At 42.3% G+C, this 14,872-nt stretch overlaps 1 protein-coding gene across 1 annotated transcript; it reads left to right on the top strand.

Moving 5' to 3' along the window:
- Nucleotides 1–499: 499 nt before the first annotated feature.
- MCM6 (minichromosome maintenance complex component 6) lies at nucleotides 500–13,735 on the top strand. The gene is made up of 17 exons (XM_039555459.1): nucleotides 500–658; nucleotides 1,529–1,675; nucleotides 2,243–2,353; nucleotides 2,846–3,095; nucleotides 3,755–3,920; nucleotides 4,004–4,149; nucleotides 5,033–5,183; nucleotides 5,585–5,726; nucleotides 6,016–6,157; nucleotides 6,294–6,401; nucleotides 6,988–7,143; nucleotides 8,184–8,312; nucleotides 9,159–9,320; nucleotides 10,404–10,539; nucleotides 10,806–10,973; nucleotides 11,863–12,002; nucleotides 12,612–13,735. Exons 1-17 carry the CDS (start codon nucleotides 546–548, stop codon nucleotides 12,723–12,725), a joined length of 2,481 nt encoding a protein of 826 aa, XP_039411393.1. The 5' UTR covers nucleotides 500–545; the 3' UTR covers nucleotides 12,726–13,735.
- The last annotated feature ends 1,137 nt before the right edge of the window (nucleotides 13,736–14,872 follow it).

Genomic DNA, 14,872 nt, shown 5'->3' on the forward strand with positions numbered 1-14,872 from the left:
AAGGGGAGATTTAAATGAGATATGAGGAAGATATTCTTTATTGTGAGTGTGGTGAGACACTGGAACAGGTTGCTCAGGGAGATTTTGGATTTCCCATCCCTGACAGGGTTCAAGACCAGGTTGGGTGTAAGTCCCTGAGCAACATGGTCTAGTGGGGGGTGTCCCTCACATGGCAGGTGGGTTGAGACTAGATGATCTTTAGGGTCCCTTACAACCCCTTAGCATTCTATGCCTCTGTTTCTCAATGGGAGACGTGGTGCTGCTCTGGCACAGCTCTAAGCCCTCAGCAGCACTGAGCAGCTCGCTGAGCTGCCCACCAGCCGGTCCCGTTCGCTGTCGCTGAGAGCGCAGTTCAGGGCGGGGCGCTGGTAGCCGCCCTCAGTCCCGCCCGCCCCTCGCCTTTGGCGCGAAAACGGCCGCCGGGGGCGGGGCTCTGCGGCACGGCTGCCGCCGATTGGGCCGGCGCTGTGGGCGCGCGGCCCACGTGGTGCGCGGCGTGGCGCGAACCGCTGCGGGGCCGGCCCGGGACAGCGGCAGCGGCCGGGATGGATTTGGCAGTGGCGGCGGCGGGGGGCGCGGGCGCAGCGTCGCAGCACCAGCAGATCCGCGATGAAGTGGCCGAGAAGTGCCAGAAGTTGTTCCTGGACTTCCTAGAGGAGTGAGTGCCGGGGGCCGAGCCTGGCGGCGGGCGGGCAGGGCCGGCAGCGGGTGGCGGGCCGTCAGCGCCTCACGGAGGGGCCGCCATTTGGTGAGATCCTGTCAGGGCCTGGAGCCCTCTCCCCTTGGCGTTCGGTCAGAAAAGCTCTGCTGTGGTCTGAGGCTCTGCCGGGAGGAACCTGTAGGAAAGCAGCACGGTGTTCTCTTGGTAGGTAAAACCCTTCTTGGAGAGTTTCCGCGGGAGCGTTGCCCAGAGAAGTTGGGATGTCCCATCCCTAGAAGTGTCCAAGGCCGGGTTGGATGAGGCTTTGGGCAACCTGGCCTAGTGGAAGGTGTCCCTGCCCATGGCAGGAGGTTGAAACGAGATGATCTTAAAATCCCTTCTTAACCAAACCATTCTATGATTATTGCTTTTTTAGGTACGTTTGGTTCCTTTTAACAATGTTGTGTCACAGCTGTGTTGAAAACCCTTTCCACGGCTTGGGTGTTACGCATTAATACATCTGGCTCACTGCTTTTTGCTTCCTATGGGGCCCATCCGCATCAAATAAGGAAACCATTAGCATCACCCGGAGGAAACAAAACCTTGTTTGCTGGTGCAGAGCCATTGTTAAACCTTAAATAAAATTTTGTCTGGCACTGGGACAACTCTCCTGCTGTATGAAATGTAAACCTGGTGTGTCTGTGCTGGGGTGTGGATAGAGCAGATGTAGCAAGGGGGTGGAAGAAGAAATATTGTTGTAAAAGGGCTTTGCAAGGGGCTGTGGGATGCCTGAATGTGAGTGATCTTTTTCTCTGCCTTTTCTCCTGAATTCAGAAGTATTCAGTTGCTGCCTGATGACTGTGAAACGTTTTCCTGAATCACTTCTAGGTTCCAGAACAGCGATGGGGAGGTCAAGTACTTGCGAGATGCTGAAGAACTGATCCGGCCGGAGCGGAACACACTGATCGTCAGCTTTGCAGATTTGGAGCAGTTCAATCAGCAACTCTCTACCACTATTCAGGAGGAGTTTTACAGGTAAAATGTAGAGCGGGGTTTTTCCAGGTAAAGCTGAGCTCTGCTGGAGTCTCAGGCTTATAATGTCTTGCTTGTTATGTAAAAAATGAGAGGCATATCTTCTTTCTGCATCCTGAAAACACTCACATGTAGGATTATTCTTTTTTAACTGGCTAAAACCATTTCTCAGTGGATTCCTCTCTGGAAACTATGAGTTAACCAGCTAATTGCATTTATTGTCATAAAGAAGTAAGTGGTCAGTATGAGAATACAGAATAAACTCTAAAATTTCATGCTCTGAAAATGCTTTCTTGAGTTGGTCACTTATTTTGAAGATACATTTCTTAATATAAGTGTAAAGGTGTTATAAAATGAGACTTTAAAAAGTCTATTATCAAACAGTAGTGCAAATAACATTATTGTATAGTGATCTTACCTTTAGCATATTTAGAGTGGCTTTTTTGGGTTATGAGACATAGCATTAAAAGCCAGAACCTGGAAATCTGATACAAGCCTTTGATGTAATCTAAAGCAGAGAAGGCATTTTGATAGCTTCTGTAAAATTTGAACTTTTTTCCCATATTTCAGGGTTTATCCATACCTCTGTCGAGCAACAAAGACTTTTGCCAGAGACCATGGAAATGTTCCTGCAAACAAGGACTTTTATGTTGCATTCCAGGACCTGCCTACCAGACACAAGTATGATGATTATTAGTTCCAGAAACTTGTGCTGTTTTACTACTGGGCAAAAACATGTCAAAGCACGCTGAAAATGTTTTGGTTGTGTAGTGTGAAATGTGCAGCTGGCCAGTAGAGTTGTGACAAAGTTTCCTGATCTTGTGCAGGATATTTTTTGAAATGGTTTTTCATTTGTGCATCACACTCAGATACTTAGATTCATCATATTTCACAAACAAATGTAACTTCTCTAGTTTAAAAACAACAAAAGAATTAGTATGTGTTGCTTTTGAAGTACCACTGATGTAACTTTTGCATTGGTTTGACCTTTAGTAATAATCTAAAAGTTTACGTAAAATCATACAATGAGAATATATTGCAACGTTTGTTTCTTTTGTTTGTTACAGCAGTTCCTTAGTCAGAGACAGAATGAAAATATATTGTATCTTAGTACCCTGGGCCTAGAATTGTTAATGCAGTAATTTAATCCTTGTGAATTTCTGTTTTAAACAGAATTCGAGAACTGACTTCAGCAAAAATTGGCTCCCTGCTGCGCATCAGTGGGCAGGTGGTTCGTACCCACCCTGTCCATCCAGAGCTGGTCAGTGGAACCTTCCTGTGCCTCGACTGCCAGACAGTGATCAAAGATGTGGAACAGCAATTCAAATACACCCAGCCAAACATCTGCAGGAACCCAGTCTGTGCCAACAGAAGGAGATTCCTGCTGGACACAAACAAATCAATATTTGTTGATTTCCAAAAGGTACAGGGGTGATGTTGGGGGGTGATGACAATCAATGATGTTCCTATGGTGGTTGGAAGGTGTTGTTTGTACTGCTACACATTGAAGACAGTTAATTTTTGTTCTGTCAACATCAAGAAAAGACCTCAAGAAAAGGCAGAATTTCTGCAAAAGGTTTCTTCCTGTCTCTGGAAGACTTAAGTTTAAGAATGGGAAATTATTAATAGTATCAAACCAGTTTTGTTGTGCGACATTGTCTTAAGTAATCCACTGACGCCCCACATATTCAAGCCAGAGTTAGTCTCATGTTGCCAGTACATCATGTGTAGTTGTTTTGTACAAGAACAAAAAGAGGTGTCTGTTGGTATCTGCGGCATTTTACTCTTCCGGGTTGACTTATTCTCCCACATCCTCAGCACTTTACATCCCACAATTGTATTTTATGTGAGCCATAATAACTGAAATTCGCTTTTCAGAATTGTCATTGTGGCCCTTGTACATCCTCTTAAGGTGCACCAAGACTCCTTAGATGCTGATTAGGGAAGGGATTTTTGGTTGTTTGTCATGCTGTAAGAGGGACTGACATGGATGGCAGCAATCAGATGCTATTTAACCCATCTTTTGAAGTAGTTTCAGCTCTGGTGACATTTGCTCAGTGTTGAACCTTCTCTCCCTGCCAGGTGCGCATTCAGGAGACGCAGGGTGAGCTGCCGCGTGGCAGCATTCCGCGGAGTGTGGAGGTGATCCTGCGCGCAGAGGCCGTGGAATCTGCTCAGGCAGGCGACAAATGTGACTTCACCGGCTCACTGATTGTTGTGCCTGATGTGTCCCAGCTCTCTACACCAGGTTTGTTGCTACACATGACCTTGATGAGATGTCCTTCCCACTCGTGCTGGGAGCTGCTGTCCTGACTCCTGTTTCACTGGCAGGGTTGCGCGCAGAAACCAGCTCCCGGTTGACAGGGACAGAGGGCTATGAAACCGAAGGTATCCGGGGACTGCGCGCCCTCGGAGTCCGGGAGCTCTCCTATAAGCTTGTCTTTCTGGCTTGTTATGTTGCACCAACAAATCCACGGGTGAGTCTGGAGAGAAAGATTTAAAGGTGTTGGTGATTTCTGTTCTGTGCGGTTTTCCCTCCAGTTAGGGAGCAGGAATGGGTAAAGCTTTAAATGTCCGTGTGTGCAACCTTCCTGTGTGTGTTTGACTGTCTTTGTATTTTCATTGAATTTACATAGCAAGATTCTTTTCTTGTCTTTGTCACTCATAGCATTTTTCACAGATGTGATTATTCGCCAATGTTACAATTTGTTCTAAACAGCTGACTGGCCCTTGTATTTCCATTCAGCTTACATTCATTTCTGCAGCATTTCCTTTCCTTCCAGAAAATCCCATTGCTGTGTTTTGTCACAGGCAAAACAGGGATCCTTTTTGTTCCCTCTAGTTTATCAAGTGACATTGTGGGATGTTACTGCAACACAATGAGTAATACTGACTGTGTCTGGGTTTTGGCATGGTGTGGCACTGTAGTCTATCATTCTGCTAACAGCTTCACTATCACATACGATAAAAAGAGTATCTGTTATGTTCTGGGAGTAGAAATTTCTGGCCCCTATTTCAGAGCCGCAAAAGACTTTGGATCCAGTTAATGTAAGAATGCTTACAAAGACAATTTTAGTCAAAGGAAGTCATATTGGTTTTACTCTTTTTAATCTCTGTACAAGCAACTCACTTGGGATTTTCTCACTAACTGAAGTTACACCATTGGTTTTGCCTGCTAGGAAATTGGCTATTGTTTTTTAAAGGTATAAGGTGATGAGCTTACTTAGCCTAAGGGCAGCTTTTTAGAATGTGTTCCTCCCATCCAGCTTACAGAGCAAGTTTTTGTGACCTGTCTGCAGTGCTCACATTCATTAGTGATCCTGTTATTACTTTTATTACTGTTTTATTTCCTTTGTTCAGTTTGGTGGGAAAGAGCTCCGAGATGAAGAACAGACTGCAGAAAGCATTAAAAACCAAATGTCTGTGAAAGAGTGGGAAAAGGTTTTTGAAATGAGCCAAGATAAGAACCTTTACCATAATCTGTGCACCAGCCTCTTCCCCACTATCCATGGTAAGAATCCATTTGTGGCCTCAGAGAGGGAAAATTTCACTTGTGTAAATATTAATTCCTTTTGCTGTCTCTGTAGTGTCATTTTGGGAAAGGTTGAAAGCCCTGTGCCAACTACTATAAACTTTCCTCCTCAGCACTGGTTGTGCTAAAAAAAGAGAATCTGTTCCCTGACTGTTTGTGGTGTTTAATCATTAAGGCCTGCAAGCCCAGTCAAAAGGGTTGGGTTTGATGTCGGGTGTTCTGCTACTGAACTCTACAGGTTTTGGTGGATGTTTAGCAAATAGGTGAATTCTGAGCAGATGTGCCCAAGTGCTCAAAAATTCTAGTAGGGTGAAGTTTTTTTAATAGGAAAAATGTGGTGTTTTCTTTGGATGTTTAGTTTAATGTCTTTTCTGGGGCAGGTAACGATGAAGTAAAACGTGGGGTCCTGCTGATGCTCTTTGGAGGTGTTCCCAAGACCACTTCAGAAGGCACTTCTTTGCGTGGGGACATCAATGTTTGTGTTGTTGGTGATCCAAGTACAGCCAAGAGTCAGTTTCTAAAGTAAGATTAAAACCCAGTATTTAAATATTGTCCAGTGTGACTAGAGCTATAAATGTGCACTCTGCCTTTTGCTGTATTAAACAGAGGAAAAGGAAGTAAAATATTTGAGAATAATTCCCAGAGCTTGTGTGGATGTGGTTGAAGTATTTGAACAGGGCTAAAGCAAACTCAACATAGGAATTTCCAAATACTTTCAAAATACATTGATATTAAAAATACAAATTAATTGCTCATTTTAAAATATCAGAGATAGATAAAATACTGGGGTTTTTATTACTCTTTTCCACAGGCATGTGGATGAGTTCAGTCCCCGTGCTGTGTACACCAGTGGCAAAGCCTCCAGTGCCGCGGGTCTGACGGCGGCTGTGGTGAAAGATGAGGAGTCCCACGAATTTGTCATTGAAGCTGGAGCACTGATGCTGGCGGATAACGTGAGTCTGGGAAGGGGAGAGTTTCCTGCATCACAAGAATGGGTTGGATTAATGACAGAGAGTCCTAAATTGTCTTAATGATCTTTATTTGTTCCAAATTGAATCTGGGTCACTTGCTTTCATTCTTCTGCTGCAGGGGGTTTGTTGCATTGATGAATTTGACAAGATGGATGTGCGGGATCAAGTAGCCATTCATGAGGCGATGGAACAGCAGACAATATCCATTACTAAAGCTGGAGTGAAGGTAGCTTGCACTACACCTCTGTGTAGTCTGTAGCATCACCTGACTGTTTGTTACATGTACTGATGTAGCTTCACCTGGCAGATTTTCATGTCACCTCTGCAGCTGCCTCACTGTGGCAGGACAGAAATCACTTGTTGCAAAGTTTTTGTGGCACATACCCAAAAAAGGCCAGAAATGTTACTGAGAGTTAAAAAGAGATAGTAGTGGACAGGAAACAGAAAATGGGAAAAACCTAACCTTGAAGCAACCCCAAAAAAGGTTACAGAATTGTGTGTGTTTTTAGAAGTGTGTGTTTGTGCTGCTAAAAACAGGATATTGTGAAAGCAGTTTTAAGGGCTTGTTTCAGTATTGTTGGCAAGAATGGGACAATGTTAAAATATTGATCATCAGATTGTGTCTTGGAGCAGAGACCTGGTTAGAAAGGGTTTGTTAGTGGAGTTTGGGTGCTTTTGAGGAGCAATTGTTGTAATACCTCCATTGAAGTCTATCTAAAAGATGTTATGCTGACCTATTTGGATTGCAATGAGTTGGTTTAGGAAGTGGTCGCAGTTACAATTTTTTTTAATTTATTTTTTCCCTTTGTCAGGCTACTCTGAATGCCAGGACCTCCATTTTGGCTGCAGCAAACCCAGTTGGTGGCCGCTATGACAGATCCAAGTCACTGAAACAGAACATCAACCTGTCAGCTCCCATCATGTCCCGCTTTGATCTCTTCTTCATCCTTGTAGATGAATGTAATGAGGTAACTTCAAGGAATTATAGAATAGTTTGTGTCAGAAAAGATGCCTGGAGGTCTCTAGTCTAACCTCATGCTCAGACAGATTTGCAACAGTTTGCCAAGCCTTGGCCTGGTGAGTTTTGCATTTCTCCAAGGACGAACATTCTGCAGTCTCTCCAGGCCCCTGCAATGCTTGACAACTCTAATATGTTCAAATAATAATAACTTCTATATCTAATCAGAATTTCTCATGGTCCAGTTCACGTGGGTTGCCTCTTATCCGAGAACTGTTTGGCTCCGTCACATCTATGCTGGCCATTGAAGCAGTTGCTTTCCTTTCAAGCTGAACAGACCTGGCTCTTCCAGCCTTTCATACATCATGTTCTCCTGCCCTCTGACCATCTTGGTGGCCCTCTGCAATTATAAGTGAAGCAAATCTCATGAGAGTGTCTTGCTTCTGCTTTTTTGCACTGTCTGTGCAGCTAAAAGCTGGCAGTACAAATTTGAACATGCTCTGTTGAATACGAGGACACTGCCTTTTCATCCTGCAGTGGTTTGACCTGCAAACTTAACACCATTAGTCATTTTTACAAATGGCTGGTCACTAAGGCTGAGACTGCTGCCACCTGTCTATGTGGCATTTGCCTTGGGAACGCATGAGATCCAGAGATTATTGTTGGTTCAGCCACTGTTCTGCTCAGAGTGATTTTCTAATTGAGAAGGGGCTGGTGAGAGAGACAGAGCAGGCTGAAAAGGAAGAAAGCAGTTCCCACGCTACAAAGTGCTGCTTTCTGCCTGTTCTGTGGCTAACTTGTAACCCAGGAGAGTTCCAAGAGGTCATAAATCCTAAAACTGCCTTTTATCCCTGCTCTGCTGTGTTTCCTTGTATTAAAAACCCCCAGGGCATTCTCCTGGGCCTTCTGGCAGAACGTTGGGCTTCTGGAAAGACTAGCTCTGCCATGAGGATCACAAGTGAGCAAGGGGAATGGGAAGGAAGAATAGAACTGTTGTTTTGCTCTTTGGCTGATGCTGTGCAAGTGATCTGACAGAGCCCCAATATCCAGGTGATAGATTACGCCATCGCCAGGCGCATCGTGGATCTGCATTCCAGAGTGGAGGAGTCTGTTGATCGCGTCTATTCCTTGGATGATATCCGAAGGTATCTGCTGTTTGCACGGCAGTTTAAACCAAAGGTAATTTTAAGTATACTGTGGAACAGTTGTTCTGTCCAAGCCAAAGGAACAGTCACTCTGCCGTAGGCTTTTCTCCAGCAAATGTCAAAACACTTGGGGTAGTGTTCTCTCAAGGAAGGAGCCATAAACTCATGTTACTACCTAGAAACAGAGCGTATTTTGGAGCCTGGTACTCTTAAACTCCAGAAACGCGGAAGCTGAGACTGTTGTAATCAGTGGCAGTTCTTAACCTTTGTCTAGAACAACTGAGGGGCCATTTCATAGCTTTGTCATACCTCATGGGCATGAGTTATTTGACATGGCTGCTGCAGTTTTTTGTATTTTATAGACTTACTACTTAATCAGTTTTTGTATCTTTTTTTTGAAAGGGTATTGTGCCTCAATATTTCTTTGCTTTTTGGTAAAATACAGAACATGGGAAACTGGTCTTACTACAGATTTTGTTGGGGTCTATCCAAGTAGCAGCTTGGATGGGCTGTGTGTTGGATTTTTCAGAAGTCTATAACAGAGCAATCTAGTAGGGACAGACATGGATTATGCCTGGAAACAAGCCAGTGGAACAGAAAAATAGAAATTGTTTAAAAATCTGCTGTAAAATAATTAATGCAGCTATATACTTATTGTAGTATCATTATCCTTGGTAAGTGTGATCATTATTACAACATAATTTCAACATAATGTGATTGTCATTATACTTATGTAGAGTACGTGTTATTCCACATAAGCATAGAATATTTCAGATAAAAGCAGTAACCAGTACAGAAAAGGCTGGGACCTGCCAATCTAATGCAAGAAGAGAAAACTTTAGTACTCTGACCACTGAAACTACTTTTTGCTGCCACACAGATATCCAAGGAGTCTGAGGACTTCATAGTGGAGCAGTACAAGCGGCTGCGGCAGCGCGATGGCTCTGGAGTGACCAAGTCATCCTGGAGGATCACAGTGAGGCAGCTGGAGAGCATGATCCGCCTGTCTGAGGCCATGGCCAGGATGCACTGCTGTGATGAGGTAGCAGGGTCTTGATGGAAGTTTGTGTAAATGTTTATGGAAATGTGTGGGAGTTCTGCATTTGCTGTTTGACTCTGGTATTGGACATAGTCTTGTGGGTGAGGAGGAGAGCTTGGGTCATGGCCGTACTCAGTCTGAATTTGTATGCCAGAAACACTATTTTTAAGAGATGACTTGTAAAACTGAGGTCATCTGGTCCAAACTGGGAACTTGCATAATTTTATATCACAGTTGTGTCAGCACTCTCAGCCTCCTACCTATCAAATCATGATAGTCACCTACTACTGTTAGCCAGGGCTGTCAGCAGTCTCTTTCCTGATCTTTCATAGTTTGTAATCTCTTGGCTCTCTTCCATTTGCAGTCTAAAAAGCCAAAGTTCATCAAAGTATCTGGACCACCCCAGGAGTATCTGTGTGTATGATCTGGGCTCCTACTCACATGAGCCACTGCTGAAAAGCACATTGTGTTCTGGCTGTTGACTGTAGTGTGATTACTGCCTGTCTAGTCCCTGCTTTAAAACCCAGCAGCCTTTTGAAATGTTGATTAGAGGCTATGTGACATGTGCAGGGATGGAACCTTGCTCACTGGTTGTGTAAGGACACCCTTTGGGTTCTTTTAAATTAAATTTAGCTTATAAAGAAACAAGATAGCTTTTAGCTTATGGCTCAGGTACAGATGATTTTTCCAGTTTTTGCTTTTCAGTTCTGGAGGAGAGTATCATTAATTACATCTCTCTTTCTTTCATATTGTCTCTGTTCAGACCCATTTCTTTCATGTTTCTTGCTCCACTGATCTTTCTCCCAAATGTTCTTGGCTTAGTAAAAATTTTATCGACTCCACATGATTGCTAAACCCTGAAAGATTAATCAGCCTGCTTTTCCCTCCATAACCTTGCATGACCTTGGAATGCTTGTAGTGGGATATAATTTAACTTGCCCAGTCTTTACTGCTTAGGATTCATCAGGTGAGATGTGTAGAAAAGCCCTTTATCAGGGTTAGAGATGAGTTTCTGGAGCTGATGGAAAACTAGAAGAGCCCCTGTGCCTATTTAACTGTGCCTAAGTATTTTCAAATCTTCCTCAGGTTCACCCAAAACATGTGAAGGAAGCTTTCAGGCTTTTAAATAAGTCCATCATTAGAGTTGAGACTCCTGACATCAATTTAGACCAAGATGATGAACAGCAAATGGAGGATCAAGAGGACCAAGATGGAGTCAATGGTAAATTATTTACGGAGTATTTTTTCAAAGGGGAAAGTCCTTCCAGCCTTTACAGCTTACCTTGTTGGAGTTTGTGCTTCTCTTCCGTTTCTTGCCTGTCTCATCTAATGAGCTCTAGAAATCTTGGCTCCTGTTCTTAACTCTCTTGCTTCTTCAGCCTCCTTCACCAGCTCACCTGGTTGGTCAATGCAAGGCTTTTCAGTGGCTCAGAGTATTAAATAGCTAAAAGATGTTGCAGCTTTAAACCTGGGCATGTGTCCAAACAGGTGAGGCAGAAGCTCCAGCTGGGGTCAATGGTCTTGTGAATGGGATCAATGGCCATTCTGAGGATGTGAACAAGGATGCTGCACCCAAAGCTTCTCTCAAGCTGGGCTTCTCTGAGTACCGACGAATTTCTAATCTCCTGGTGCTGCACCTCAGGAAAGCAGAAGAAGGTAAGAATTTGTTTATTAAAAAGAAGGCAAACCCCAAGTTCAGGGAGCAATTGTTACTGCATCTCTTGCTGTTGTACATGGGATTTTCACTTCTGTGAGACAACAAACTTGTGAGGTCAGGTGTGGACCTGTGCTCATGTGACAATACTACATCTGCTGATGCAAGTATGACTTCTCGGAGTTTCTAGTTCTGTTATCTAAATCATTTGTCAAAACCCGTTAAGCTGGGGAGCAAGTCAACAGAGCAGAGCCAGAAGAGGATTTGTAGCACACAATGGTGTGACCAAGCTACAAGAGTCTGCAACAGTGAAAACTGGAGCAGGAGCTTTAATGCATGCCAGCAACCACATCCTGTCTTAAGCAAATGGCTGGATTAGTTCTTCAGAAGCTAAAATATTTCAGTTGCAATGAGGCTACTCCTGCAATGAAAGGCAGCAGTTGTCTCTTAGCAGATACTAAAGCTACAAAGCTTTTGGAAGGGTGTGGGGATGACAGTGTCTGTTCAAATGCTGACTACATGTAGAAGGATGACTCCTCTGGCTTTGTGTGACAGTGATTTTTCTTTAGCCCTTAGAGGAAGGTATGTGAGTCCTTGCCACTGGTTTTCTTGAAGCTGAAAGCTGATGGGATTTGGAAGCCACTTGGGTGCATAGAACTGAAAGCTTCCATTCTCAATCTAATTATCTCCAATTAAACCATGACCCAACACCCTCCTGTGAAAAATATGGTGCTTTAAGAAAAAAAACCCTAAAGTCTGATGTTTCCTAAATATTTTAAAAAGCATGTTTCTCTCTTCAGCATTGTAGATGTTAATGTATAAATCCTTTTCTTGTTTGGTTTAAGTGCTATTTTACTGCTGCTGAGTTTATGCGAATTATTTTCTCTGCAGAAGAGGACGATGCAGCACTAAAGAGGAGTGAACTTATTAATTGGTATCTGAAGGAAATTGAATCTGAAATTGAATCTGAAGAAGAACTAATAAATAAAAAGAAGATCATAGAGAGGGTCATTCACCGACTTACACATTATGTATGTATGGAGATGTGTGGATAGTGAAAAAGGGTTTTAACTTACATAGGGCAGTGTTTCATTTTTAATGGAATATATTCCTGTTTGGAGAAATCGGTTTTGTTCTTCCATGATATTGACTGATGCAGTATAAATGCCTTCTTTGTGTTACTGTAATTGCAGAAAAAACACTGAAATAAATTAGAGATGGGTATAAGTAAAAGTTCTATACTATGTCACTATAGAAGTGTGATATTTTTCTGTATTTCTATAATGTTAGTTATACATTAGGATACAGAAATACAATTAACATTTGTATTCAATTGTTAGCCTTGAGTCAGAGGGGTATGAGGGCGTTTTGGAGGAAAAACTATGACAAAATAAACTACTTTACACTTTTAAAGACACAAACCCACTAGACTGGAAAGCACGAGGCTGGAAAGTTCCCAGAAAGGATACAACATAGAAGAGATTTCCTCTGAATGCTGTTGTTAAGAATCTGTTAGAGGGAGTTCACAATTGAAAGGGTTAAGTAATTAATAAGAGGTCCTACCAATATAAAAATGCCTTTCAAAGAGTAGAAACAAACCTCTCTGCCCTTGTTTTAACACAAATCTTTGTCTGTTACAGGACCACATTCTGATTGAACTGTCCCAGTCAGGACTGAGAGGATCCAGTGAAGAGGAGACTTTTGATGATGATCCATACCTGGTTGTCAACCCAAACTATCTGCTGGAAGACTGAGGACTGAGAATGGGATTGTAGAACTGACTGGTTACAAGTTGGAAAATGGATTCTTTTCTTGCAGGGGTTGCTGTATGGCTAATTCCTTAAATTCCTATGAACGTTCCAGAGAGTGGTCAGTAATGTGTGATTTCTCATTTACACTGAATATACCTGGAAAGCTTTTGAAGACATGACACACAGATATTAGTTTCACTGTTAACTCTGAATTTCAGTGCCATCATCTGGATGCAGAGGAGAATCATCCAATAGCTTTTTTCACCATCAGGCTATGTAGATGTTTCTGTTTTAAATAAGCTTAATTTTAATTGTTCTTCTGTTGCATTTAATAGACATTTTATGCTACAGCTTTTTACTGTTTTTCTTCTTAACATAAAAGCTCACTAAACATAAATAAAAGCTCATTAATATTTGGAGATGTTTGGGGGTGGATTTGTTGTTATTCACATGTGAGATTGCTGTTTTCTATGCCTGTAATTTGAGGCTGAAAAAAATAGTGATCTAAATGCTTAATGTCTTAAGGAAGATCAAATTTCCTGGATGACAGATGCTCTTTTTCAAGAAGTTTTTTTAACTTTCAGTAATAGACAATGAGAAACTGATTGCTTCTCTTTCTTTTTAGATGGGCTAAAGATGCACAGGCTCCTGTTGCATATGTAAAGTAGAAAATTGCAAATAGCCAAGCGCAAAGCAAAGCTTTAAGTGAGCAGGGCAGAAACCCCAACCTTGATGAAGGTCTTGACTTGTAAGTGAATTGAAAACTGCCACTATTTTGGAGGGATTTTTAAGACTATATTTGTAAACCTGTTTGTAGATTTTTCTATATGAGAACTTGGCTTAGATTTCTGTTCTCAATTTTTTACTGTAAACTCTGGGATTATTAAATAATCTATTAAGAATTGAAAATACCTGAATATTTGTCTTGTTGACTTGACACCAGCGCCTAAGAAACATTTGTAATAGCATGAAAGATAGCAAAGTTACATATTTTAATTAGAAATAGTGTGAAATAACTATTTCTGAAGGAGGCTCAGAAATGGAGCTGGTTTGTAAAACAGTATTCTTTTTCCTGTTAGTCTCTCCCAGCTTTGGAGAGATACACCTTGGTCTTACTAAGCATATCATTAAAGATAACACTTGTATTTAAGGAGCGGAGGGAATTATAAATATTTGTCATCAGCACTACCCCGTCACTGGGCACTAACTCCAACTGCAGTTCCTTCTCCACTCATTTCTTTCCTAAACCACATTTTGGCAAATAACTGCATTTCATTATTTCATTTTAAAAAGCCACCCAGCTGCAACAACATTTTCATGTTATTCTATATTGCTCCTTTACTTTCAAAATTAGGATAGGAAGATGTTGGGCCTTCATTATGCGTTTCCCCCTCCCCTCCTCTGAATCTTTGTTTGAAAATAAATACACTTCATGTAGGAGAAAGTATTTTTTTCTGCTTCTTTCCCCAGTTCTGTAGGCTGAGAGGGGTTTTCTCTGAGTTAATGCAGCTGTACTGAAAAGTAAGCACCAGGTGGTGCTCTAAGGTTCCTGTTCAGACTTGCTATTCAGACATCAGAGTGAAAGGAACTTCTTTGGAGCAGTCAGCACAATGTTACGGCGAGCTGTTTAGGGCTTCCTGAAAAAAAAATCATCTGGGAATGAAATAACATCAAAGTACACAAATTACAATCTCTGTATAAGGTTTGAGTAACAGCAAATGTTGAGAGATGTCTTCTGCTGTAACTTAAAGATCAGTATTGCTTGACAGCAAGAACTTGCCCAGATGATTCCAGGTACACTTTAGACAAAATTCTAGTTATTAAAGGAAATGAACTCTGAGATGGACCCACCATTTCACTGTAGGTATGTAGGATTTTGTATTTAGTTGATTTAAAAATGTTCTCAGCTCTTCAGTTTTGCTGTATTGAAATGTAGAAGAGCTGAGTTACCTCTGCCCTGCAGCAGTTCAGGTGGGTCACCTGAATGTGTCCACCCAGCCAGGAGAGCAGTGTTTTCAGGGCTGAAGGAGGGAGTGCTTTGGAAAGCAAAGAAATGAGACTCAGATTCCTGGGATGTTATTAGGTAGGAGGAAGCACACTGTTGCTGCTGCCTGAATTCACCTAAGAGTCACTTTTCCAACTGGGTGAGG

Source organism: Corvus cornix, chromosome 7 (genome assembly GCF_000738735.6).
Source record: "Corvus cornix cornix isolate S_Up_H32 chromosome 7, ASM73873v5, whole genome shotgun sequence".
NCBI classification, from domain to species: domain Eukaryota; kingdom Metazoa; phylum Chordata; class Aves; order Passeriformes; family Corvidae; genus Corvus; species Corvus cornix.